The sequence below is a fragment of the Dermacentor silvarum genome, chromosome 1, assembly GCF_013339745.2.
Source record: "Dermacentor silvarum isolate Dsil-2018 chromosome 1, BIME_Dsil_1.4, whole genome shotgun sequence".
In the NCBI taxonomy this organism is placed as follows: Eukaryota; Metazoa; Arthropoda; class Arachnida; order Ixodida; family Ixodidae; genus Dermacentor; species Dermacentor silvarum.
Window position 1 is genome coordinate 230,848,091 of NC_051154.1, and position 26,500 is coordinate 230,874,590.

Below are 26,500 nucleotides of genomic sequence, written 5' to 3' on the forward strand. Positions count from 1 at the left end.
TTTTTTTTCCTCGGCCCTCGAGCAGGCATATCCGTCGAACGGCGGACCGGCTGCATCCGGGACGACCACTCCGGAGAACGTCGCGCGCGGAAGCGAACGCACAATGCGCGCCAGGTCCGGCCAGCGTGCTGTTTGGCAGGTAGCGCGACAGCAGATAGGAGGAGGCACTGTTTCCGCGGTGCTCGGGACGGCTTCGTTGCGCACCACACGTCCGCGCCACCTGGGATCCGCACTGCTGCTGGCGCGCTCACTCGAGAGCACGCCATTGCGCACAGCTGCCGCCGGGGGTCGGTCGCCCCCAGCGCTGCGGAAGCCGCTCGGCGAACCACCGCCTAGGAATGCGAAGGCAGAAAAGACAAACAAACTTGCCTCTGAACTGAAGGACGACACGTACATTGTTGACAGTGTCGACCATCACTGCAGTTTCTTTAGTTTTTTTTAAATAAATTATTTAATAAGTTCATTATAGTTTTACTATTGGCTGTTATAACTGACCTTTACCGCTTGACGTTGTCGTTCCGTTCACCGAACAATCCGCGCCGCCCCTGCCAGGTGCATGCGTGACGCTGAGTATGGGCGAACCAGGCAGTTCACTAGATCGGTAACGGTGAGCAGCAGCGCCATTATTTAAAGAAATCTGGCTAATGGAGCGTTATAGCATAACGTTGCCACTCTTCGTACCGTTACCACACATTATCCGTACCTGCGTGGCAGGGGCGGTAACGGCAAAGTGGTAACGTAGTGCGTAAATTCTATACGTTGCGGTCCTTCGCAGTGTGCAGGGTCACTGGATACGGTGCCCGGTTGCAGGTTTTGCTCTAAGCAGAGCTCGAAGTTTCGGGGCAACCGTTCTAGCTCTCCTGCTGTCGTTCCTGCTTTTGATAATAGTTGCCAAAACGAGCCGAGCGATTTCTATGTTAGGGTGGTCTGAGGGAATTTACATTGTCTAAGACCACCCTTTCGTGTTCGACCACCCTTTACGTGGAATGACGGACGCGTGTCGGCCTTCCCTGTGGCTTTCTACACCTGTACGCCGCATCCATTTGCTGAAGAAGATACAGAAACCAAGTCGTTTAAAGCAGGCTCGAGTATTTCGTAAAGAAAGCTTGCCTTTGCATTACGAAGGGTTACTTGGCAGTAAGAGTGAACCCTTCCGCACGTATTTGACTTTAATGTTTCCGAAAGTTTATTATCGTATATAGTTACTATGCCCCCATCTCCTCCACTATTTTCTAAACAATCGCAGAGGCGGGAAAAAAAAAAAGAACAGTTATCTAATTGAATGGCAAGGCTCGTTGTTTCAGGAGTTTATTTGCGCTTGCTGACCTCGACGCAAATCCACTCCTGTTCGACAAGTGGCTTACGCAGCGTTCGAGAGGCGCTAGCTGCAAGGTCCCCCGACTTTGTTAAACGCGATGCTTGCCGATGCGCGGGGGCTGCTGGTCTACGGATGGTGCCACGTCGTCCAAACTCGGGCGATGCCTCCTCGATTGGTCACCGCGTTGTTCGGATGGCATAATGACGCGCGTTTGTCGCGTATCAGCCGGCACCGCTTGTGTGAACGCGCAGCGCCCCTCTCTGCCCAGAGAGTTCGTTCGCCCCGCGCCGAAAAGCGAGAGGCGCGCACGCTCAAGTCGCGCGATATGTGCCGTGCAGCCGTGTATACACAAGCTCGGCAGTGTGAGGAGGGCTCTCCGGCGCCGCCAGCGCTGTCGGCCGGCGAACGGGTGAAGGCTCCCTGCTCGCTTGGCCGCTCAGCCGTGGCGCCTTGTTTCCCCTTGGCTGGCTGGACCTCTCCTCTGGCCGGACGGTGATTAGGGCCCCCGCGGCTACGGCGAGCGCTGCCCCTTTTTTCTTCTTTCGTTCCTCTCCCGTGCGCGGCCCCCGAGCGCGCTCCTGTCTGTGCTACATACGCGTCCTGGCGTTTGCCGCCGCCAGCGGACGTCTCTCAAGTCGCCCGAGCGCACGCACCGGCGTCTCGGCAGACACACAGCGCGCGGTCTCCGTCGTGGAGGCCGTCGACGACGGCTCCGTGGCAGCTGTTCAGGAGCCAGTAATGTGGAGACTAGACGTTCACTGGCCTTGACTTTAGCTGCGAATTGACTGATGCGCTACAGCTGTTGACCAAGTTCATTCTCGTACGCGTGTCTATAGCTCTGCAACCAGTTTAGCCGCGCCCCAAACCGTTTACGACAAGACCGAGAGACACTGCCTACGGCACGCGGGATGGCTAGAGCATATATACTTCGCTTGATTTCCTGCAGGCAGTTGATTCGAACTCGAGCGACTACGCGCGCACGTTACCAGTACGACGACCTGCGCTGGGCCGCACTGTATGGCTGAAATTCGACCGAAGGTACGGCGGAGCGGTCGCCCCCATCGGGATGCGTCCGCGTGTGTCTCCACGTCATCTCTCGTTCGTCAAAAGCGACCCGTGTCGGCCGCTTTAAGCGTCCCTTATTAAGGGGGCGTGGTTTCTTGCAAACACATTCATTGTGCGTCATCGCATCTACCCCATCCTAGCTGGCTCTCTCTCTCTCTCTCCCCTCGCGGCGGCCGGCACACACAACGCCCTGTCTGTTGGCCCGGTTTGACTCCACGTTGCCGGCCCAGACCGTGCATGCGGTCGCCGCCCCGCCGCCGCCGCCGCCGCCTATGTTTGTTCCGGCCAAACGCCCCTGCGCAGTGCGCATAACCCGGGCCGCTGAGAATAGAACGCGCCACCCCCGCCGTGTTGCGCGTTTGTTGGCGGCCTCCTCCTTTCTGTCGACTCGCTCGTTCCACTCCGGAACGAGCGAAGGGGAACCCCTTCGCGGAAGCCGTGGGCCACGAAAAGGTGCCGTGTGTTCCCCCAGCGCGGTGGCACGTATAGCGTCCGATTTTGATATCTCCGCGCGTTCCCTGCAATTAAGATGGCGGTATTACAAATACGGCTGCAGATTCATGTCGGGGAGTGTACAAGGATTGGACTCGGACGTCGTATTATCTTCGATGATGCCAACCTGCTGACGAAGTCGTCGGCGGCATGCTGTGGACAGTTTCAACCTAACCGTGTACAAGAGCGGCGCGGAACGTTGCGTAGGAGATTGCGCAAAGTTAGCGAGACACGACGGCGGGTCTAGTATGAAAGCTATTGTCTACATAGGCCGCCTCCTCAGTACTACAATGGACAAGGAAGCGCGCGGACGAACGCTGTTAGAAAATAATAAGAGACGGCGCCGGAGGTTGTATCGGTAGCGAGTGTTGGCGCTCGTTCAGAAGGAAGAGTACGATTGGCGTCCGCCGATGCGTGGCCATCGGGCGTGCAGTGCGCCGAAGAGGAGCGTTGGACCGCACTGCTACGGAATTCCTGGTCGCGTGGCCCTCAGCAAGCGCCGCTTCGGCCTCCTTGGGCTTCTAAAGTTCGCTGTTGCGTTCGCGTGAACGGCGTCTGCGCCTGTTCGATTTCGTGAGGTTGTGGAAGGCAGGACACAGTTTTATGTCTGTGGCATTGATGAGGAACTCGCGTATGTAGCTAGCAGAATTGGTAGGTTCGCGATTTTGTATAGGTAACCTCTCCGATTAGTGGTCCCGGACGGTCCAGGACTGCCGATACGTTGCACACGCAACTCTCGTTGGTTGAAAGCACCGCCTCATGTAGTCGGGACGGATATCGCAGAGGCCCATGTGACCTTACCCAAGTAATCGGTGTAACAGTCGTGACTTATTATTTGCTGCGTCAGACTTTTTCTTGACTTGAACACAAAAGTGCGATCGCCGCGTACCTTCTCACCCGCGTCCTCTCCTTCCACCCCCCTTCTTCTGGGCCTTACTGAAATGCGAGAAAGATCCAGCGTTGTCAGTTGCAGATTCGCACGTGCCCTCGCAATGCTTTAAACGCGTCGAAATCTGCCTGTCTGGATCAAGGTGCTCGTTCGCTCTTTCGTTTTGCTGACGCGGCCGTATACGCACGAGGCCCGGTGCGGCTTTCTTGTCGGGCGGCTGCAGTGCTTTGAGGTCGTATACGAGGGGGAGTTTCGATATCTCGGTTTCCCCCTTTTCCTTCCGCGAGCCGGTCGCTGGCTGCGTGATGGGCGATCCGAGCCGGGGCACCAAGCGCCAAAGAATAGCGCTCCAGCAGCTAGGCCGGCGGCGGCGGCAGTCACGGAGCCGTTGGCGACGTCCGACGTGCGAGGTGACAATGAAATCTCCCTGCTGCTCGTGCGCTCTTTCTGCTGCCCTCATCTGATTCTTCTCGTGCCGCCTTCTAAGGCGCGCTCTTCAGCGGTTTCACGCATCCAGTCTCCCCATTCCCCCCCTCCGGTGTACTCGCGTTTTTGCGCTTTTCTGCAGCCGTGCGCGTTCTCCCCGTTTTGCTGCTGCTGCTCGGAGCAGCGCTTCCGTTTCCGTCCCTGTTTCCGGTTGGAAAGGAACGAGACAGTCCTTCGACCTAGCGTCGTGCTCTGGCTTTTTGCGTTTTCGTATTCGTTCCGTCTCCATTTCGTCTGCACAGAAGCTTTCTGGCCCCCTCGGCGTCGTCTGCTCCCCTCGGCGTCGTCTGCTAGTCCCCTAACCCCCCCCCCCCCCTACCACCCAACTTACCCCATGTCCTTCTCGCTGCCGCGGCTTGATCCACCCTCGTCTCGCTCCTTTCCCTTAGCAGTCTCTCCCTCGTCGTGTATCGCTTCTCTTCTTTTTCATCTTGTGGTTTGCCTCTGTTACGCTAACATTATTTCGCTAGTGCGCTGCGTGTCATCTGGCTTGGTCTGTATAGCAGTCGTGGCTGTGTGTTTTTTGTTTCCTCCCTATAGTAGTGTTCCAGCGTTTGTGCGGTGCCGCTCACGAAGGCTTTATAGGCAGGTGGGGAGGATTGAATGAAGGTAGAAAGATATACATTCGAAATGTGTGTTCGGTAAAGCAACAAAAATGCAAATAGCGGGTTGCACCTTTGATATAGCGCCTGTCTTCCCCCCGATTGTCGGTGTATAGGACACGTCGCGACTTGGCGAGGCGCGTGGTTTGAACATTTGTTCGTTCGTCTCATCCGCGCGTATAGTGATGCGTTCTTATGCAGCTGGCGTTTGTCGCGTCGGTTATCGCCTCGGGAAATTATAATCAAGTTCACGTGTGTCCTTTTTTTTTTTTAACTGAGTCTCAGAGGCTGCAAATTCCTCCATCGATATTCGGTTGGAGGAATTGAGTAGCATTGCTGGGAACGCCTCTGGAGATCACCTCATTGAGCGACTAGTATACGTTGACGAGACGCTATAAAAAGAATTGTCAAGGAATTATTGTGGTTGGGATTATAAGATAGCCAGTCTCTGCAATGGCATTGAGAGCCAGGTAGTCTACCCTTTCTGCTCTCGAGCCGTCGCCATTGTAACACCCCTCGCGGCGCGTGCGTTGTGTATATACCGTGGCCTTCTGGATTCGGGTACGACGTATATGTATCCTCTGGCTCGCCCGATCATTGAGGCTGTCTATTGACAGTGTCGTTCATACACGCTGTACACACACACACACCCTATCTAAAATCATTGCACAGGAGGTGCATAAGAGTTTTTTTTTTTTTTTTTTTTGAAACTTGGAAAAGCACGAATGGTCCGCGCGGAAACGTCCTGCATGCCATGTTAAGGCACATTGCAAGCATAGAGCGCATACATAGCGAAATATTTGCGCTGTGGCATACTATCCGTGTACCATAAACTTTGTTATTATTATTATTATTATATTATTATTATTATTAGTATTATTATTATTATTATTATTATATAGTTTATTAAGTTTATTACGATAGACACGCACTTGACTGTATTGTGTGAGCGTCTATCCTAACGGGGCCCGGCTGGAGCGTGGCCTCCAGGTTCCTTCGCCAGATCCGCGAATGTAGTGGCGCGCATTTTCACGGACGCCGGGGTTGTCGCGGACGCCGCTCCTTGGGAACCTCGCCGGAATGCATTGCGTGTATAGCCTCGCGGCGCGACTGTGGCGGCGCGCAAATCGAACGCCCGATGCGAGCCAGGTCGCGAGCCTTGAGAACCAAGGGCGGCTGTAGGCCCTAGGCCCTTGTCTCTCTTCGCGGCGCGGCCGTTTTGTCTCCTCCACGAACGGCCTCGGTTCGTGGATCGGGCCTCTTCGTCGCTCGCAACGCAGCAAAGTCGTCCACGGCGTTACGGGTATGGGGTGGGCTGCTGATCCTCCCACCCCCCCCACCCCCGTTTTTCCTAAATTTATTATTTCGTATTTTTAACGACGCACTTGGCCATCCATCACCACCATTGGCCGACGCAGAGTCGTCGGCCAGCCAATTCTGTGACGGAAACGCCGATTGACCTCCACGGTGTCTTTCCAACTTTTTTTTATTTTTCCCCCGCCTTTGAGCTCCCGTTAGACCACAGCCGTTTTGCCATTCGCCTCCTCTTCGAGTTCTTTTGTTTGCACTGTGAAGAACGAAGTGGCGGTGAATATCCTGCCGTTGTGATTTCGTTGGCCGTTTCAGGACCCCGCGTTTCTGTAATACCGTTTCACACTTGTGCGGTATACGGCGGTCGCGATTGTGGACGTTTAGCTCCGTCGGCTGCTGTTGCTTGTCTAGCGCCATCATCGTCCTGAGGGTGAAGGATTTCTTAGATCTCTTTTCTACCTTACGAAATATATGTGCTTTCACTTCATTGTCGATTGCGTGAAAGCCGGGTATCGATGTGCTTCATGTGTTACCCTGTCGTCGTGCGTGATCCGGCTAAGCCACGAAGCTGGTCGCCTGTATATGTAAGGGAGCTTTCAAAATGGCGCGTGGCGAGAAACTGACGTCCTCTGTTGGCAACATGCGCCTGTGAAAACGCGCGCGCACACACACGGACTTTTGGCGGTGGGATTTACCATGCTTAATGCGCGGCTACACACGATTACGGGGTCGTGGCCGCAAATGCGTGTATACCGACCGGGGGAAAAAAACACTCCGTGGCCGCACGCACAGCTGGTCATTACGGTCTCATTCGTCGTAATGTTCCCTCTCCGATGGCGGCAGATGGCATGCACCGTAATCACAGCCGTTTTGCTCTCTGCGTTTTGTCCGGCAGCATGTTTTCTTGTGATCGCTTCCTGGCATCGCTGCATGCGGTTTTCCTTGCGCAGCGGGCGGTACGAAAGTATGTAACCTGCAAGTTAGTTCACTATTAGACAACCGCGGTCGTGTAACAAGACACGGCTACGCTCGGTGGTGTGTCGGACGTTCTTGAAGAGCGCTTCGGATTGGTCCGCCGAGTGCCGGATATCCAAGGTCGACTCTCGGACACTTCTAGCAACAACGCATTGAGGACGATGTCGAGATACAAACGGAAGCCAGCGTGCGCGGAGCCGTACTATGCAGTGCAATGCGAAGCGATTTAGCCACGCGGAAGTCGCTACACGTAATGGCACACGGCGCCGTCAGCTTTGCCTCCCTTGTTTTCGTTAGCCCCGGATTGCAGCCTTCGGCTTGTGGGCATCCTTGCCGTCGTTTCACGCGTTTATACCGGTGCCTCGGGCGGCGCGACGCTGCTCGCGCATGCACGCGCGCTCGCGTGCTTCCTCCTGGGTTTTCCTTTCTTGCACCGGTCCCTTGCCTCCTCCCCGAGAGAGAGAAAGACCATCTGCCGAGGGCGGCGTGCCCATGTGCTTGCCTTGCCGTGCGCCAAGTTGCGTGGCGCGTGCCGCGTCTCGGATATGGAGGGGGGCCCCCGCTCGCACCCCTCAGAACGAACCCCCCGCCACCCCCTCCTTTTTTGCCGTACCACCCCGAGGCCCCGTTCCTTTGCTTTCTTCGGGATCCGTTTTGTGCTCCGGCGCTCTCCCTTCCTCTCAGTTCACCACTGTGGCCCGCTTTGGACACGACGTCGGCTCTAGCACTTCTTTATTTTTTCTTCCTCCGAGTTTTCTTAATTTTTTTCTTACTAACATTTGGTTAATACTTTGCTGTCCTGGTGCTCTAGGGCTTTTTCTTATCCCAAGTTTTCCTTGTATACGCGTATGCTTCTTTCGATTTCCGTATTGGTTCCCCTGCGATTTGGGCGGAGACCTTTAGCACCGATATTGCGCCAGCAAGTCTTGTTCCTTGGGCGACCACTCGCTGGAAGTTCGAGTGCCCCGCCTGTGAAGCCCCGATATCGCACGCACGCTTTATTCAGCTACATGGCGCTTGTCCAGTGTAGCTTCTTTTTCATCATTCTTGTCGTCGTGTTAACGACGACAAGAATGTCATTTTTTCGTCGTGTTAACGAAGTAATTATACTTGCGCATAAATACCAAAGTCGGCGTTTGGCCTGCTGCCTTTTATTATATTTTTTTTTTCAGTTGCTGCTGCCTAGGTAAGCTACGTAATCAGCCGGACCTAGACCGAGCTCACCGATTTTGGTCTGCCGACTGTTGGCGACAGCGTCTTCCTTCCTTTAAACCGTTGGCCACAGCGTTTTCCGCCCTGTAACTGCTGTCGCCAGCAGTCGGCAGACCAAATCGGTGTCGTGTCGGCCTAGTGTGAATGAGCCTTTAGAGAGGAAAGAGCGCGCACAGGTACTGGCGGAAAAAACGATTCGTGGCAGTCTGTCCATTCGGCATGAATTGGCCTCGCGAGGTTTGCGGTAGCGATTTTCTTCTATCCACAGTTCGGCGCGTGTCCGCCTCCGTATAGCTCGGCCAGCCACAACTGCTCGGCAGGGCGAAAAAAAAAAAAAAAAAAAAACAGCAGTGACGTCCGCGTCACAATGGCTCGCGGGGCACCGTGCCTGACGCGTTCCTGCTTTATTTTATAGCCCGTGAAATGCGCTCGTGCTGCGCGCGCTGTTTGCTCGCCGGCGGCCTCTCCCCTCCCGAGTAGCGCGTGATGTACGGCCCTACTTACGGCCTGAGCCCCCGTTGTCGCGAGTGGCGGCGGTGCACCTCGCCAATGCTCAATCCGATCGCCTTTCTTCAACCCTGTCTCCCTGACGTCGTGTAGCAAACATGACCGGAGTTTATGGACGAGCAGACCTCCCTCGCTATTGCACCCTGGGTGCGCATTTTATAGGCGGAAGACGATCGGCGGGTTGACTGTGTGCGCCTTCCCGGTTCGTTGTGCTTCCCCCCTTTCTTTTCTTTCGCTATAGCACTTCGCGCTGCTTTCTTTTGGCAGCGTTTCCCACTTCGTTTGCGTACATGCTAGGCCTTTGCTGTGCTCGACGTTTATCCTCGTTCCGCCCTCCCCGCTCTTATTTTGTGAACGGGCAACACGTGTCACTTGGGAACAGGTTGCCGACACGCACTGTGTGACGCGCGGCTTCCGACGTTTCAAAAAAGGCGCGTCGTTGTCAATGTTTACGATCGGGGGGGTCTTCCCCACCATTGCCGTTTCGCAAGCGAAACCGACGTTCCCTGCGCCGCGGCTTTCAGCTGACGCGTGCAGTGCGTGTTTGTTCTGTGTGGCTCGCGGTCTTGTTCCTCGGGGGCCTCTTATCGCCAGTTTCCCTCGCGTCCACACACGCGCGCGCGCGCCTCTGTGTGTGTGCGTGCGTGCGTGCGCGCAAAGCTCGGTGGCGGTCACGGTTTTTCTTCGATCCCCATTTTCGGGCCGTGCTGCTTGAGTCGCGTGTTGGCGGTGCCCGTTCGGTCGCGGAGGCTACTTAGCTATGCACCCCTTTTCTTTGCAACCCTACTATACGGTTGCTTTGCTTCTTTTTTCGGGGCGGCGCGCGCCTTTTCCGCAGTCGTGCCCTCGCTGACTTTGGGCCCCGTCGCGGCGTCGTCGCGTGCACCGTGCCGCCTTGTGGCGCTGCTTCCCCCTCCTTCCCTGGAAGCTATTTGCCTAACGACCTCGTCCCTGAATGTCGATGCGTGTGACTGATTCGACGCGGCCTTTCGATGCGTATCTCGTGACGGAGCCGCGCGGCAAGTGCGGCCTCTGCAGCTCAGGTGTGCGTTGCGTGCGTGTTTGTTTGGTTGCCCTTTCCGTATTGCGTATCGGAACTCCGCTTATCCTGCGCGCTGGGGGACAGCCGCTGACGTGAACGTCCACGAATGACATTGTCGTTCAAGGTGGGTGCCATCGAGCAGGGGGTCGCGCGTGCGTTGCATTGTTGATTTTTTCTTTTCTCCCTCCTCTTTCTCGTCTTATGACGATGGCGTCATTCCAGGACAGTCTTTATTATCAGCACTGACATCAGTGATATTCGGTGAAAAAGAGGAAGGTCGCGCTACCCGTGGCACTCCTGTAGTGGCGCAATACGTTTAACGAATTATTGGTGTGGGCGCGTTGGAGTGAACGGTGATAAGACCTGTCGGCCTTAGCTCTGTTGCTTGGCAAACGAACAACCTGGTGCAGTGGCGCGGAGAGGCGTGCGCGCTCGTGTTTGGAATTTTAGAATAGACGGCGAGACCAGCGTTTCTGTGGCATCTTTTCTGTCTGTCATACTGTGAGCCTTCAGTGGTGATCTTTTTATTATGTCACCTTCGCGAAGAAGAGTAGTGAAGAACGACAGACATGTGCGACCTTTGATGAATCTTAGCCAAAATTCTAGCGAAGCAGACAGACTTCTAGACAAACGGCCATGACGCTTGGAGCATTTGGTTGGAGCCATGGAGCATTTTTCTAGCAAATGAGCGTTTCCAGTTTCTGGAACTTTTATTCGAAGCCCTCGTGTACTGTTCTCAGCGCGTCCCCGCGCGGAGCCACATCTGTAGCGCCGCCGACATTGAACGCTCGACAAATTAACATTCCTGAACTTCATATTTTCACCCGTTGGTTCTAAGCGTAGATGGTCTCCCATATACACGCGCAAACTTTCTTGCAGAAATAAATCGTGAGCCACTTTCTTACGATATCAATCATAATTCACCGCTCGAAAGAGCGTTTTAAAGGCTGCGACGTCCCTTTGCAAACTTACCTACAACGCCTACATCTTCGAAATTTCTCTACCGTCGCTTTCAAAATGCACTTTATTCATACCGAACTTCGTATCGATATGACTGATAGTTCTGAAACGGTTCACTCTATGTAGAGTTTCAAGGGCAAATAACATGAATTTGGTGACTTCCCAACGCACCTAATTACCCCGCACACCCCTGACTTCGCCACACATCATTCCTGGCGATGCCCAACACTCCTGCGAATTTCATTGGGTAGCTTCAATGTTTCCTGCGATGAACTTCTTAGACATTCAGAGTGGACCATCCCCACCGCACGACCAGCTACGCTGTACAAAAATAAATTACTACGTCTGAAGTTTTTGATTTGCTGTTTAACTAGTTCCCGTCGTGGTGGCGGCGCTGATCGTGAGGCAAGAAGCGAAATGCGTGTTGCCCCTTGACAGCCTTTACTTGGACTTTTGAGGCAGTGTGAAACGGCCTCGTGTGTCACAGTGGGCTCCTAGACGCCTGTGAAGAAGCCCGGGAGCGGCTGCTACCTATGAAGCGACTGCTACGTATGAAGTTTGGACGTTTATGTGCCGACCTGCGCTGTGTACCATTGCACCAGAGACTCTAGTGGCATTGCTTTTTCGCTGCACTTTCGTTCGCGTCTGTAGTATGACTTCTCGGACACTTGCATCGGCAGCGTGGGTGTCGTGTTCCCTTGTCTGTCGGGCCTAGCAAAGCTCGCACGTGTCGTGACCCCCCCCCCCCCCCCCCTTCGTGTAGGTCACGCGAGGCAGGAATCGCTTCCTCGCCGTTGAAACAGGAACCCGACGCCTGCCAGCGTCCCGAACCGGTGTCGGCGGCAGCGGTCCATTTGCGTCTCCTTGTCTGTGCGACGTGTGCTTTACGTCTATCTACGGTATGCTTAACAGCATCGGGACAATTCAAAGGGAAGTCGGGTTTTTTCAATGCCCGCGCACTTCCGAACGGCAAACAGACGCGCGCTGCAAGAGATTGTGGGCTGCGGGATTCGCAAACGACAGTCTAAATGGATTCCTAACGAGGAGTGATTGCTCCCGTTTCTTGCCCGGCTTCCTTGCCTTTTTGCGCTAACTGCGTGCGTGCGCCGTGGCTGCACGAAGGTGACGACGGTTCAAGGCCAAGCTGTTCCCTCCTCTCTTTTTGCAGTCCTTTCCCGGTTTTGAAGCCGCGGCGCGGTAGGCAAGCCCCGAGCTCTCCCTCCCCGTTTGAGGGCCGCGGCAAGCTGCATGCAGCCCCGGGTTCGCGTTTCTTACTTTTTTTTTTTTTTTGCCTTTTCGTGGCGGGGTGTCATCGTCGTCTGCTTCCTTTACGCGCCCTCTCTCCCCATCTTCTCCCTCGTATGCCTCGTTCGTGCTCACTCCGGTGTCGGACGCGGTCCAGCTTCTTGCAGTTTTCTTGCTCCCCCCCCCCCCCCCCCCGTTTCGTCGTTTTTGGTGTGCCAAGGCGAAGAAAATGAAGCTAGCCGAGTGGAAAGTCAAAGAAAGAAGAAAGGGGAGGGGGGAGAGGGCGGTGGAGATCCAAGCAGGCGACCGATTGTCGCCTCGTCGCGCGTTCAAGTGTCGTCGTCGTCTGCTGCTGCTGCTGTCGCCGCGCAGCACCTGGCGAATGTGTGTTCTTTGGTGCGTAGTTTCTTCGCCTTTATTGCCGCTTGCTTTTCTCGCTCCCCCTGTTCCCCGCCTCCTGCTTAGCCGCCGATCGCTGCTGTCTGGCCCTTTCTCTGGAGCCGCTCCTTTTGTGAACCCGTGCGCGTGCGACGGCCGCCTTCCTTTCGGGTCCTTTTGCAGGCTACTCGAAAACGGCGCAGTTTGTTTTTTCGTTTCTATTTGAAGCGGAAGCGAAGAACTGACTGTTACGGAGTCGCCAGGTACCCTCCTCCCGTTCTACCTCCCCCCCCCCCTCTTTCGTCGTGTTTTCTGCGGCCAATCACGTGTTGGCGAGTTGGCTGTTCGGACAGCGAGTTGCGTCCTGCAGGATCTCGCGTGAACCTTACCTCGGTAGTGCATTACTTTCTTCTTTTAAACACTCGGTGTGCACCATTCGATGAGGCTACGTTCGCATCCTACTTCGATAGATCTCGGTAACTTTGGATCCTTACGATTGCAACTTTCCTCACTTTGGCGGAACGCCTTCCTGCACAACCTGACCGTTGTCACCAATAGACAGTCAGTTTTTGCCAAGAGAACTCAGTTCGCTTGCCCTAGTTCGACAAAAGGCACGTTAAGATTGCGTGGTAGCGAAAGTTGCGTCTGCGGCCCCATAATGTCCTCCTCACTTTGCCGTTCGCCGCTACTTCGCATTGGGACGAGTAGCAATTAACCGCAGTACCGTTTGTAGTTGCTTATGCCATCCTCCTAGAACTTACGCATCTGCGTCAGACGTTTCCGCGAATGCTATTTCGGTCTTGTGTAGGACGGTTGCGACCGCGTTTTTAACGCCATCGTTCCCGAAACCGCAGGCCAGTCAGTATTCGCGGGGAATCGGTAGAGAACTCGACGGGCGATAATCGCGAGTGATCTATAGAGACCTTTTTCCTCGTCAAAAGAAGCGGCGGCAGCGTCGTGCATATTACGGGAGTTGCGGCGCTTCGAAAAATCCGTATCGCGCAATCTCAATTGTATCGTTTCTTCAGAGCCGCGAGCTCTCTTTGGGGCAGCCTCGCGCCTTTGGCCAAGATTAACCGACACGCTTGCGTTCTCCGCGTCTCGGGCTAATACTGCTTCGGAGGGTGAAAAAAAAAAGAAAGAAAAAAAGAAGCTGAAGAGGGAGGGGGTGCGCAGAAATTGAGAATAAAGACCGCGTGGCAGAGAGAGGGAGAGGCGGTGCGTTGAGTGGTGCCGTCCTCATCGGTGCGTGCCCTGTGCTCGCCAGATGTTTCCCGGCTGTTTTGGCGAAGGGCGCGCGCGCGCGCGCCTGGCGCGCGCCGGTCTTCGCCTTTTCCGAGGCCGCGCTTCTCTTACTTCTTCTTCTTTCCTTTTCTTCATCTGGCGTTCAACTGCGTGTCGCCTTTTTCGTGCGCTTGCGTTATTTTACTTCTCTGCCGGTCGGCCCGTTTCTGCACGGACTCTCTTCTTTCTCTCCGCCTCACTGGCTTTTGAAAACTGCGCGGCTGCTGCTGCTGCTGAGGGGGAGTGGTGCTCCGGAGCGAGGGAAAAAGGAAGTCCCTTCCTTCTCGCCCACCCCTCCCCCACCTCGGCAGTGACAGGTGGACGGTCGCCCAAGGACCCCGACAAGAAATGGCTCTCTCTCTCTCTCTCTTGGTTCTTCGTCGGTCGCCTCTCGATGGCAGCCAATTTCGAGCACTTCTTTTGTTCCAACTGCGGCCAATTAGCGGGGAAATTGATTTGCAGCCAGAGAGAAGCGGGCGACATTAACACAAGCCGGCGGTGTGTACAGGCTTCCCGCGAGAGCCTGCTGTATTTTTGCATCGCTGCTTATTTGTGTTCATCGAGTTTAGTGGACACGAGTGGCTCGCGTACGCGAGGTGGCGTACCCTAGAAATAGCGTCTTTTTTTTTACGCATGGCCGCGATATCACTTTCGGCTAGCGATTTCCGAGAGTCCTTTTATTCGAGGCGCGCCCATTTCTCAGTGCAGTAGTTTTACTTTGTTGTACAGCAAAACAAATAATGTGACGTTGATCTTACTGGTTAATGGCGTACCATTGCTGAGTGTTATCATAAGCCGTGCAAAACCGTGGCTGCACGTTCGTTAGCTTGTATGCGTGTTCTTTTCTCCTATCCGTCTCTTTGTCCATGCGGTCATACTCGAATGCGTGTATAAAACTATGTGTTGATAGTCGGTGTCGGTACCGCTGCCGCTCGGTCATTCTAAGGAGATACGATTGTGGTATCCAAGAACCTACGCACGCGAAATATTAATTATGCAAATGGTAGTGGGTCTGTATACAATGTGACCTAATTTGATTAGCTTAGTTTTTGTGAACAAAGTATGCAATAGTTCGAGTATATCGTACAAGTTCTGCTAAAACACCCTAATGATGCTCGTTACCGGCAGTTACGGAGACCCGGTGTTCGTGATAAGCATTTTACGAACCTTAGCGAGTAATGTGGCTTAGTAATGTTCGCGTAAGTAGAGGTGGCTGTGGCATAACGCCGCGAGTTGCGCGAGCGCACCAGGGGCAACAAGTTCACTGCGTGAAAGCACGGCCTCTTTCTCGGCTGTTTTCACGAGACCACTGTGCGGCTGACGACAGGCTACTACTGGCGCACCAACAGCCAGTTGAAGTGTTCGGTCACCCTTGTTTTTTTCGCTTCGCTGCCGGGGAGGTGGGGGGAAGGGGGGGTGCGCCTTCCCTCCCGCCCTTCTTGTGGTCGGTCACCGCGTGCCTTCCCAAGACCCGTCCGAGAGGGGTGGAAAAGCGCCCTTCTAACGTAGGAGGGACCCCCGGGCAGGGCGCGTGGCCGCACTTTGGCGTCGCAGCAGCAGCTGTGCCTGGCTGATTGACTCTGTTCTCGCGGACGACGCGTGGCACGCGTCCGGCCGGCCGTCTGGCTCGTGGCTTTCCTATCCCCCCCCCCCCCCCGCCCATGCCTTTTGCCTCGGAGACGGCGGGGGTGTGCTGCCCCCGGGCGTCCTTCCTCTTTAAAGAGCCCCCCGCCGCCGCACAAGGGCCCAGCTGTCGGCTGTGGGGGAATGTCCGGACGGACTGTGCCAGGCCGCTCGCGCTCCTTCGTGGTCTGCCGAGCACGCGCGTCCTCTGCCGCTGCTGTCCAGGTGTTCGCCAGTAGTCGGTGGACGACAGACGCTGGCTTCGCTCTCTCCTCCCTCGATTTTGCTAAGTCCTGCTCTTCTTCTGCCGGTGCAGGGCTTTTTTTTTTTTTTTTGTATGTCTTGCCGTGGCACATAGGCCAGATGACTATAGTGGACCACGCGGGTGGTGCCCTTGCGCAATACCCCGGACCAATCTCTCCGTGGCTTTTTATTGATTTCGCGTTGGGCAGAAGTGGTCTCCAGTGTGGGGCTTTTTGTGGCGCGAAGTAAAACAAGCGTTGTCATAAGTGCGCCTTTCGCGCACTGCGCATGTGTATGAACAACCTGAGCGTTGCCATAACAGGGGTACATGGATGGATCAGGTCGGCGACCTGATCCAACCTTGTGCTTTCGAGCAACTGTTTGCCTTGCTTCAACCTACAGAGGAACCGCTGTATTTGGTCTGGTTTTTCACTGTCGCTACAACGTGGCCAAATGCTTGATTTTTGTCGACTTCCTCAACAGTCGACACGTGTGTGTGGTTCAAGTCTTCGCGTTCTATCATTGACCCCCCCCATTGGGTCACTCAGTAAATTAACTGTAACGTGGCAAAAACGAAAAATCAACGCTGTACGAACAGGCTTTTAAGCGTGAACTGGCTGCTTAAAGTGGCAAAGGGCAAAGGTGTCGGCACCTAACTCACGGCTTAAAGCAGCGTCAAAGGCCGTCTAGTGTAGCATACCGTTAAGCTGTTGCAACGAGAGGCGTTGGTTGCAATGACCAAATATGAATATTGGCTAAGGAAGTAAAGCCGGTTTTTTTTACCTGCTTTGATTATTGACGCTCCAACAGGCTGCGCCAGTGGCACATTGGTAGCAAAGTCCGAGCGCTCAAAGGACCAGCGCCTTGCGAGGCAACACAGTGGTGGCGTGGCGCACGATGCAGAAATAAATGAACAACGAAGACAGTAATAAGAGAGAAATCAAGTACGCCAAGTTGGAAAATAAAACGAAACACTGGCGGTCGGGTAGTTCCAGCGAGGGGAAGCGCCACTTCGCGATGTGACAATCAGCGCGAAGCCCTTGGTCACGAGGAAGTCGATCGGTACGATGAGTTGTAAAACCATTGCGCGGCATCCGCGCGAGTTACATTGTCGAGAGGGTGTAGGCACTGGGGTGTTTATCGCCTGACAGCAGTATACGCGGGAGGCTTGGCTTTCGCCGATCACGTCTTCGCAGTTGCGGACAAAACGTCGTTTTCTCCCAACGTTTTCCACCTTCTTTTACGAGGTCGTGCCATTGCAGTGCATTCTGACGAACCTTTTCATTTAATCCAGGATAGTGTAGGCTTCGCGTTTCTTTGTCGACGCCTGAGCCAGCCTGCAGGCTCTGGCACTTGGCAGAACGTCGCCGCGCTGGTGGCGGTCACGGTCCGGTGCCGGGCCTCTCTCTCGCCCCCCCCCCCCCTCCCCCGTCTCCCTTTTGTTAGCCCTCCTCCGCCGGATCTCAGCGCGACCGGCGGACACGCCGAGCCGGGCAAAACGTGGCGTGCTCTGAACGAGAAATAATAGAGAGAGGTGGCACTCATAAAAGGGTGCTCGACATGCTGGAAAGCGCCGTCCAATGGCGCCGCGGCTGCTGCTGCCCTCTGTGCAGCGAATTCTTGCGCGAAAGCGAACTTCAGGTTGTCAGCTTCCGTCTGGGACAGTAGTTTCTTTTAGCTCTGCGGCGTTGCCCTACCAGCCGCACGGATAGTACTATATGCATTCTGGTGCCTTTCGCCTCCTACATTTGCCGGCCGGAAAGATTTTACTGTGCAGGTGCTTTTCCAGTTGGGCGGCCGCGACAGCATTTTGTGGTCGCGCTGGACGCGGACTGCTGTTGGAGGCCTCCGCTCTGCTGTTTCTCGTTTTATCGCCAAATAAACTGGGATCGAATTCTACAGGGAAGTTTCTCCACCCTTGTCAATATTTTACTACTTTCGGACTTCGCCAAACTATGCATTCGCTGGCAACTCCGACAATTTTCGTATACCTAGATCTGCGTCGTCATGTTCATTCGGAGCGTTTGTCAGGGGTCCTGCATTTGTGCGTGCTCAGCACTAGTCTTCTGTCTTTTTTTTTTTTTTTGCGTTGTTCAGATAGGAGTGACATTCGTTATTTCGGTGCATATCGAACGAAGGCCCCGCGCGGTATGCAGGACGCCTCTGTCGCAGGCGTGTTCGGTTGACCAGTGTCTGGCGCAGCTGAACGGAGAAGCCGTGCTGCTGTGACTTTTTTTTTTTTTTTTTTCTTTTCTTCTTGGACGCCGATGGTTTGGGCGTTTTCACCGCCGCTGGCAGCAGCGTCGGTGGACGGCCTACGCAACCCTCGCCACGTCTCGGTCGGCTGGCCGGTCGGCGTGGCTGTTCGCTTAAGGGCCGCGAGAAGGGAAACTCGGGGGCGAGGAGGGGACCGTCCCGGTGTACGCGTCCCGGTGTTACGTGCGCGTTCAACAAGCCGTTGAGGGCGGCAGCGGAGGGAAAGTGGCAAACACGAGGGAAGGCCGCGTCCCAGCTCGGGCACTGTCCGGTGTTGGGTCTGTGGTGAACAAGCAGTGGGGCGAGGAGGGGTTGTCGCGGCTTCCCCCGTCGTGTCCACGGTCGTCGCTCGCCCTGTGCGACACCCTGTGCACTCGTTAATGGTCATAATGAGGTGGGCTTTGAGAAAAAAGCGGGAAGGGGCCCTGGCGCTCGGCTTTTCGCCCTATCTGTTGGCACGTTGCCCGGGTCCCGTCCTTCTCTGTGCAATACAGTTCGAGACCGGAAGTTTGGGTGAATGAGCTCGTGGTCGTGCTAAATAGACCTCTCCCCCCCCGCCCCCCCTTTCTTTTTTCCTTTTTTCGAAAACAAATCTTCAGACGAAAGAAAAGTGTCAATCCATTTGTTTGGCTACCCAGATAGCAAGAGGTGTCGTGATGTTTTCCAAATTTGCATTCTGCTTCTTTGGTTGGCATGCCCATAAGCACGCTCTAATGTGTACCTGATAGTCCTTGTCACTCGTGGCACCTGATTATACTACATAAATTAGAATGAAATGCTGCGTTAATTTTTCTAAAAATACTTCAGGACTATGAGAGGTTCATGAAAGTCGTCAAGGTTATTTTCATTTTATAGTTGCCTGAAATCAAGTGGTTGTGAATTGGATCCACACGAGTAGGTTCGGATCTGGTTGCTTAAAATTTTGCTGTCACAAAGTCATGTGCTTGCATATCTGCATTTGCTTTCAGACAGCAAAGTAATTTTTTTTTTTTAACTTGGCCTTCTTTCATTTTGTTTCTGCTGCAGATGGTTGTTCATCACGGTCGACGCCCAAGCCACGGCCTCCGCAGTCAACGGTGCGGCCTAACATTACATTCCAGACATACACATGCCCTGAGACGTATGCCAAGTGGTACTGCCTCAATGGAGCCACCTGCTTCTCCATCAAGATTGGAGAGTCCATCCTCTACAATTGCGAGTGAGTGCCAATCAGTGCTAACGGGGCATACTTCTATATTTTTGCATCTATTATTGGGGAACATTTTACTATGTATGGTGTCTCTGGGGTTAAAATTTTAGCAGTGTGGTTCTTTCTTTTCTACACCAACATGCCTGACTGCCTTTTGTCATACTTAGTTGCTTGTGTCTGTTCTAAGAAATTCCTTTCTATTATCATATATATAGAGCAGCCAATCTTGCAAGAGAGTGTAAAGATTTTATGGTTTTTTACTTTAGGGGTTATGTAAAGAAATTTAAACATTACTCACTGCACCTCTTATTCGCCAATGCCTATTGTGTGATGCCTGCATGCATAAACGGTCTCTGAAATAATTTCTGTCCAGCTTATATAATCATTCATTCGCAGTATTGCTGTAAAATTTTGATTTAGTATGCCATCTTGAAGAACCTGTATGTAATAAAATGGCCCTCATCTCAAACCACAACTTTCCTCCTTGTATTGTATTCACATTATACTCCATTCCACACCCTAGGCATTATTTTGCACTGACTTTATTACGGTGGCTGCCACAATGCAAAGGTCATGTGTAACATTTGGCCACCCACAGCATAGTTACTCTCTGCAGACAAGTGCTCTAGACAAAGACGCATTCTGGTTTGCCAGCTTCTTTGAGCTGAGATATCCTATCATAGATGATTAGGTTAGGTGGCATCCTATACATGTCTCTCTTGTGCTTCTCCAGATGTGCGGATGGATATATGGGGCAACGATGCGAGTTCAAGGACCTCGACGGAACCTATTTGCGTGAGTATTAACCCTCCTTCTTGTCAGTTTTTAATTGTATGCAAAGAATGTTTTGAGCCTTAACACTCTGTGATCTACACCACAAAAATATAATCACTAATGTTTATCAACAGTTAATTATTGTCCTTTTTCTTTTCATAATATTTGTGTGTTAGCTTGCTTAGGTTACATTTTGTTCTCATTGCTGCTGCTGCTGTTGCAGCAGAAAATATGCATATAACACTTTTGTACATAGTATCTACAGCAGTAGGCTAGTCCTGTACCAGTATCCATTAAATGTGGTGTACATTGTTGCTTCAGACTGTGCATGTAAGCTAGCGTCCAGAAAGGGCCTGCTTCAAAGGGTCACCACAATGTATGATTGATAATTTAATCTTGATAAGCACTGTTTCTTGCCTCACCTAGAAGGCAGTTAGAAAGCCCATGTGACAAGTTGAGCCTAACATCTTCACCAATCCTATGCAGCCACAAGGCAGCGAGTGCTGATCGAGACGGCAAGCATCGCAGGTGGCGTCACGGTGGCAGTCATACTTGTCTTTATAGTCTGCGTCACGGTGTACTTGTACTATCGGTAAGTGAGCAGTCCTCCTCTTGCTTTATTTTCTAAAACTGTAAAAGTGGGAGCATGGCTTCAAAAATGATACCTTTGAAGAAATCTAAGAAAACATGAGAGACATAGACAGAATAGCACAACGCCAGCTATTCTGTCTTGACATGCAGCATTTCACGATAAGAGAATCACTATCATGCCAAAGCATTGTTCACATGTTGGTTATGGTGCACTGTGTGCATAGTTATCTGTGCGTATAATTGGCAACCATGTTTATGAGACTAAAGTACTATTGAGCTTTGCATTCTTTTCTGCAGTTGGCCGTAGTGTCAGCCTGTGATACAAACACTCATTTGATTTTTGCCTTTAGCAGCATTTGTCAAAATATTTAGTAAAACAACCGTCATGTGTGCTACTGTGTTTTGGAGTCAGGGTGTGTGTGCTGCAATTCTTGCCGTAGAGCTGTTGCTGTGCCTTCAGCTTGAGTTGTCAAGCATGGAACTTGTTTTCTCTTTTGTGGTTTGAAGTGCATCTGTGATGTGAAAATATGAGGGGAAAGTACACCATAGATAGTCTCCTGGCTGCACTTAGTAGCATCTATTGTCAGTCATGGTAGATTCACTGTATAGCATACCGTAGATGTTGTGCAAGACTGTATACTGTGTGGTCTCTCTCGGTATCATTGCCATACCTCCCCCTCCATCTTTCTACCCTGTTCCTGCCATTTCCCAAAACCCCTTTACCAGCATGGAGTAGCAGGCTAGAGGCCGGGATTCAGTTAAGCTCTCCAGCCAAACATAAGACTCAAGCCATTGTAGAGAATTATTGTAGAGTATTTGAGGAAGTGTTTGTAGGAGAGCAACTTCAATGTCTCATTAAGTTGCTCTCTACATACCCTTTTTCAAATACTCTACAAATATTCCTCTCTACAAAGGCTTGTCTTTGTGTTTGTTTTATTACCTCAGCTTGCGTATATATCCGTATTACATTTAGTTGTGGCCTCTGTAAGTGTTAAGACTTAAAGGCCCTGAAACACTTTTTGAACATAGTAAAAGTTCCAATCTGCAGAAGAGTATTATGCACTGCATGCAGCAAGGAATTTACAATCTCGTGTCAAAAAGGTGAAAAGTTCTTGTTCTCACCTCCGCAATGTCACCATGCAGCATCATCACAAGCAGCGTTACCCACAACCGCTATTGGCTGATTTCGTGATATAGAACATTCTCAGTAATACAATTATTGCTAATTTTGAGGTAAATAATTAAGATATGTATGTCGGTGATCTCAAAAGACAGAAAAATCTTTCATCTTTGCACTGCTCTACACACGACAATTCGCGTAACTGCGTCTGCTGCAAGTGGCCTCCAGATAGCAGCGGCGTGCTGTGTAGCGTGGTCTACCACGACTGCCGACATTGGTGTTGCGAAAAGTCTTCTCGCTGCAGAGTTGCACTCTTGTTGGTGGGACTTTTGCCCCCTTGGCTTTTCCCTGTGCAGCTTCCCGCGTGCGAGTGGAGATGAAAGGAGTGAAAGCCAGGCAATAACTATGTCAAAATTCATTACACTTGAAGGATTAAAAAATATTTTGCAGCAAAAAATTCGTAAGGCATGTTCTTTATAGTGAAGCTATTCTATGATTAGCTAGAAAGTAAGTGTTTCTGGGCCCCTTTAAGTGTATTACTTTGGCAGCAGGCTGTGCCATACTCCCAGTTGTTAATGTGTTTTCGTGGCACTTCTTTCAGTGCAGACCTTGAATCCACTGCAGCTCTGTTACCTTGTGCTTCCGTTATGATTCTTTGAAGCTGATCTCTGTGTTCTGTTGCTTTTTTGCAGGCGTAGGAAGACAAGACATACTTTGACGTTCCAGATGAGCCGAAGCTCTTCTTCTGCGACAGGAAAGACAACCGCTCCACAGCCACAGCTCGTCCTTAGACAGAGTGTAAGTTCTTAGTACTTATAGTTGCATCTTTGGTTTACAGCGGCACATTAAACCACCTCGGTCACATTGGTAGAAACATTTGTGCTTGCGCATTAACATTCTCATAGCAATGAATTTTATTAACTGCTTTACAGCGCCCATAGTGCATCTTATGCAAATGAGCACTGTACAAAAGTGAATTTGAAAAGCTTTTTTCGGTCTGGTCTGTGCAAAAAGTGGCTGCCTCCAGAAAGCCTGCAAAGGGCCTCCTGTCAATTTTGGTGGCGTATTGGCAATGTGGCACGTGAACCGCTAAGCTACACACACATCTCAGCAGCGTTTTTAACTTGTGCAATCAGTGAGATCACATGGCTGCAGCTGCAGGCCAACCAAGTCATGCTGCTGGCCAAAGTACGCATGCACGTTCAGAATGTTCCATTTAAAGTTGCTCTTGCTGAGCTCATTAGATTTCGTTATTTCCACTTTGGCTAATTTGATCCCTGCTAAAGATCCTGGCCAGCACCCATAGATCTCTATGGCCCAGAACTTCTTATTTTGATCCTGAAATGGGCCCTCACCAGATAATTCAAAATTGAATTGCTGGCACAGACAATCCTGACCTCTATGACCTCAGTGGTGACCCAAGTGGCTGTAGAATCAGTCTTGGCAGCACTAGGGACAGTGAATACGTCGAACACATGTTATCTCCCCCTGCCAATCCGAAAACACCTATTTTCGGCTGTCCTAGAAACTTTCAAGCGATACTAATAGCTCACAATGAAGAATTACAATATTTTGCCTGATCCAAATGCACAATTTGGTTCTAAGAAAATTTGCCTGAAAATTGCCTGCGCCGTACAGTAGGATACAAACACCTTCATCAGAGCCAGCTTTGCCAGCCTAAGCAACGTAAGCACCATTGCGATCACAAGATGGCGACAGAACAAGTTGTCGTAGCATTCAAAAGATAAGCTATATGCTAAGCTAGCTGCAACAACTTGTCACATGTTTTTGGCATTCCATGGAATTGCATGCATTGCAGGACAAACTAGCGAAGTGATTAGCCTAGATGTGGGCCACCATCCCATTTGTGAGTGTTGCACGTTCGATAATTTGTTAATTTGGAATATTAAACGCGCAATGAGCTGTATGAAAGCCAAGTGGTCCATAGACGCAGTAAAGTGCCTATGAGAGTGATGGCAATAGACATGTGTAAATAAACCTCCATTCTGTGTAGGTAAAGTTATCCGGTTTCATCTTTTTCTGATTGCAAGAACTGAGGCATGTTAAATTTTTCTTCTTTAAAAAAGTAGGTGCATGTTAACTTTCTTTGTTTAGGAGCGCTAATGTCACTTCTAAATTATATTTCTACTTTGAACCCACAAAAACTGGGTGCACGTTAGAATCGGGTAAATGTACCAATAATGCAGCAGTGTTTTTGCGTTTTTTCAGTCTCTTGACTAATTTGACATGCAGGATAATTTGATCGATTTGGCCGGTCCTATCAAGGTCGAATTAACGGAAGTCAACTACAACATTGTTGCTTAAAGAATGCATATATGAACTGTGAGTGAGCAAGTATTTGCTTCACTGTAATGGATATTGTCTCAGATATTGCATTTTCAGTTTCATTGTAGCAGTAGGATACTCTTCGAAATAGGGCATGGTCTGCAAATTGAACAAAAGAAGTCAAAGCTTTGTTCAGTTTCATCACTTTCATTTTTATCAGTGCCTTTTATAAAGCTTTTGTTCTTTACTTTCTTCCTATGAAGTAAAAGTTTTTTACTCTGTCACCCCCATATTCTTCTGCCACACTTCTGCTATTGAAAAAACTTTACTATGGCATACTAACAGGCCCAAATAGCCTCGATGGTGAATACCATTAAGTGTTTTTCTCTAGTCCTTGTGAAACTAATACGCCTAACTCTGTAACAACTAAGGCAGCTATTCATGGTGGCAACTTGTGAACTTTGTTGTTGATGTTGTTCATTATTCATCTCTCAAAAACAATTTTTGTTTGCTTCATTGCCCAAAATGTGACAGCCAACACATTGATAAATTGTGATTATATGGACAGCTCACATGTTCCTCATCATGCAGCACACTCTTCTTACTTTTTGTACACTTGCCAACCTTCACTTGCGATGAGTATCGCCTCGTTTTACAGGCTCTACAACTCTGCTAGAGAGTCAGCTTAGCAATTTGAAAGGGGTCTGTTTGCAAAAAATTTGACTGCTGTTTAGCTTTTGCGCAGTAGCATGTGTGCAAGAAGCCTGTGCGAGTTCTCGGTGGGGTAGTGAAATTGAAATCATTGCTGAATTGCCATCTAATGTACCCTTGCAGGACCTCGAGCAAGGCAGGGGAACACACATGTGCGAAGATGGCCAGCGTTCCAGCAGCTAGGAGTGCAGTGGCATCCACTCTTCTAGTTGCAGGCTACTGCTGCCAGTGTCGTAGTGCAGCGCTCACCGCATTCTGCCAGTCGTCCATCCTGTTCCACAGAGGGTGTGATGACATATGCTGGACCTTCTCCTGCCTAACGCCTGCCCTCACCCCTTCCTCATCTTCGAGACAAGGACATTGTTGCTCTGCTATGTTTATTTAAGCTTCAAAAGACGTCTGGACTGTGCTAGCTGCCCCAGCAGCGGAAAAGGGAAAGCGTGGTGTGTTGTTTGGCAGGGCTTTGTGTGTTTGTGTGTGTGGAACTGCAGGAACTTCCCTCGTGCTTTTTTTTTTTTTTTTGCGCACACGCCTGTTTTAATTAATCCCCATTGTGTGACTGTCACTGCAGTGCATTCAGCAGCCTCCTTGCCTTCCGCCTTCTCGCCCGCTACCCCACCTGCCTGGCTGCTTGCTACATCCCGATGACTGATATTGTTGTCGTAAAGTGCTTGTTGTAGGTTTCCAAAGACACTGCTGTTCATTCTCGTTCCATCATGTATACATGGCATTTTGACAACATTCCCGGGGCTGCCACTGCTGTGGAGGAAAGCCAACTTCACTGGATTTGACCGGGCGTGACATACTTTGTTTTGCATCTTTCATTCTTTTTTCTGCTTTCCTTTCACCCCTTCTCCATTCACTTGTTTTCTCTCATGGGTTGTTAACTTAAACACCTTTTTGCCATTCTCCCCTGATGGACACAAGAATGCCATCGGTCCCCATACCCCACCCCTTGTTTCTTCACCTTGTTTTGTTCTTTTGCTAAAACTTTGTTGTGTTCTTTGTTTGTCACTTCCTCATGCTGCATGGGTTTGGAAGCCTTGAAGACAGCATCACTGTGATGCCTGTCTTTTCCAGGACACTTGCTTCTGCCGCCATTATGTTGATGATAGTGTGGCATCGTAGATTCCACTTGGCAACTTTTTGGTGGCTGTTGTGTTGATTGTGTGTGCATGTGTGTGTAGATAGTGTACATAATGTGCAACTCTCTTACTGGAAAAAGAAAAGGCAAAAAAAAAGTGCTATGTTTCCTGTTGGCTCGTCGTCTGTTGTCTGCCCCCCCCTCCCCCCCCCCTTTTTTTTTCTACTCTTGTCACCACATTGAGCCAGCTTTGTTGAGGATGGAGAGCTCTGGTTCAGACAATATTGAAGAATGGCTGTATGTACTGGTGAATTTGTATTTTATCTCAAATTATAAGCAGGTATAATTTACTTGGCTTCAGTGGATCTAGTAGGTCCTGCACACCTAACACTGCCCAGTGCACTGAGTCAGAGCACTGCTTATATTTGGGTTTTAGATAGCCAAAAATGTCGCGACGCAGTGCATGTGCACTAAAACGCACAATATTTTTCAATTTGTAACACCGAGTACTTAAATCTTTTTTTATTTTATTTCTGCTTTTTGGGTGCTCTTCTTAATCCAGTGAGCTGTAGAGACATTTTGGGACACTGTGTGGGCCCTAGAGTCCGTCCTTCATGTATCGTGGTGGCCAAGGGAAAAAAAATTGTCACTGAATGTTCCAGTCACCACAAAAGGAAATGCAGCTTACGTGGTCCTCATTGAATTTTACCCAGGTTTTGGAAGTAAGTTTTGGGTAATAAAATATGTACATTTAAGACTATTAATTCACTAGACAGTGGGGCCCTTTTTTAATGAGCTTGTCCAACATGAATTGCTATTCTGACATGGTGAGCAGCTTATGTGGTCCTCATTCAATT

General features: G+C 51.1%; 1 protein-coding gene across 15 annotated transcripts in view; it reads left to right on the forward strand.

Moving 5' to 3' along the window:
- LOC119437638 (protein spitz-like) overlaps positions 1 to 25,763 on the forward strand; it is a 190,847-nt gene extending 165,084 nt beyond the window's left edge. For 5 of the 15 annotated variants that reach the window (XM_049660089.1, XM_049660090.1, XM_049660075.1 and 2 more), the window contains 5 exons: positions 18,915 to 19,086; positions 19,811 to 19,872; positions 20,338 to 20,454; positions 22,265 to 22,360; positions 24,683 to 25,760. In XM_049660089.1, coding sequence (XP_049516046.1) covers positions 18,915 to 19,086; positions 19,811 to 19,872; positions 20,338 to 20,447 — 344 coding nt within the window. In that variant the 3' untranslated portion in view covers positions 20,448 to 20,454; positions 22,265 to 22,360; positions 24,683 to 25,760. Of the gene's footprint in view, positions 1 to 18,914; positions 19,087 to 19,810; positions 19,873 to 20,337; positions 20,455 to 22,264; positions 22,361 to 24,682 lie in introns of all 15 variants that reach the window. The other 10 variants (XM_049660080.1, XM_049660084.1, XM_049660085.1 and 7 more) reach the window with 4 other exon arrangements.
- The last annotated feature ends 737 nt before the right edge of the window (positions 25,764 to 26,500 follow it).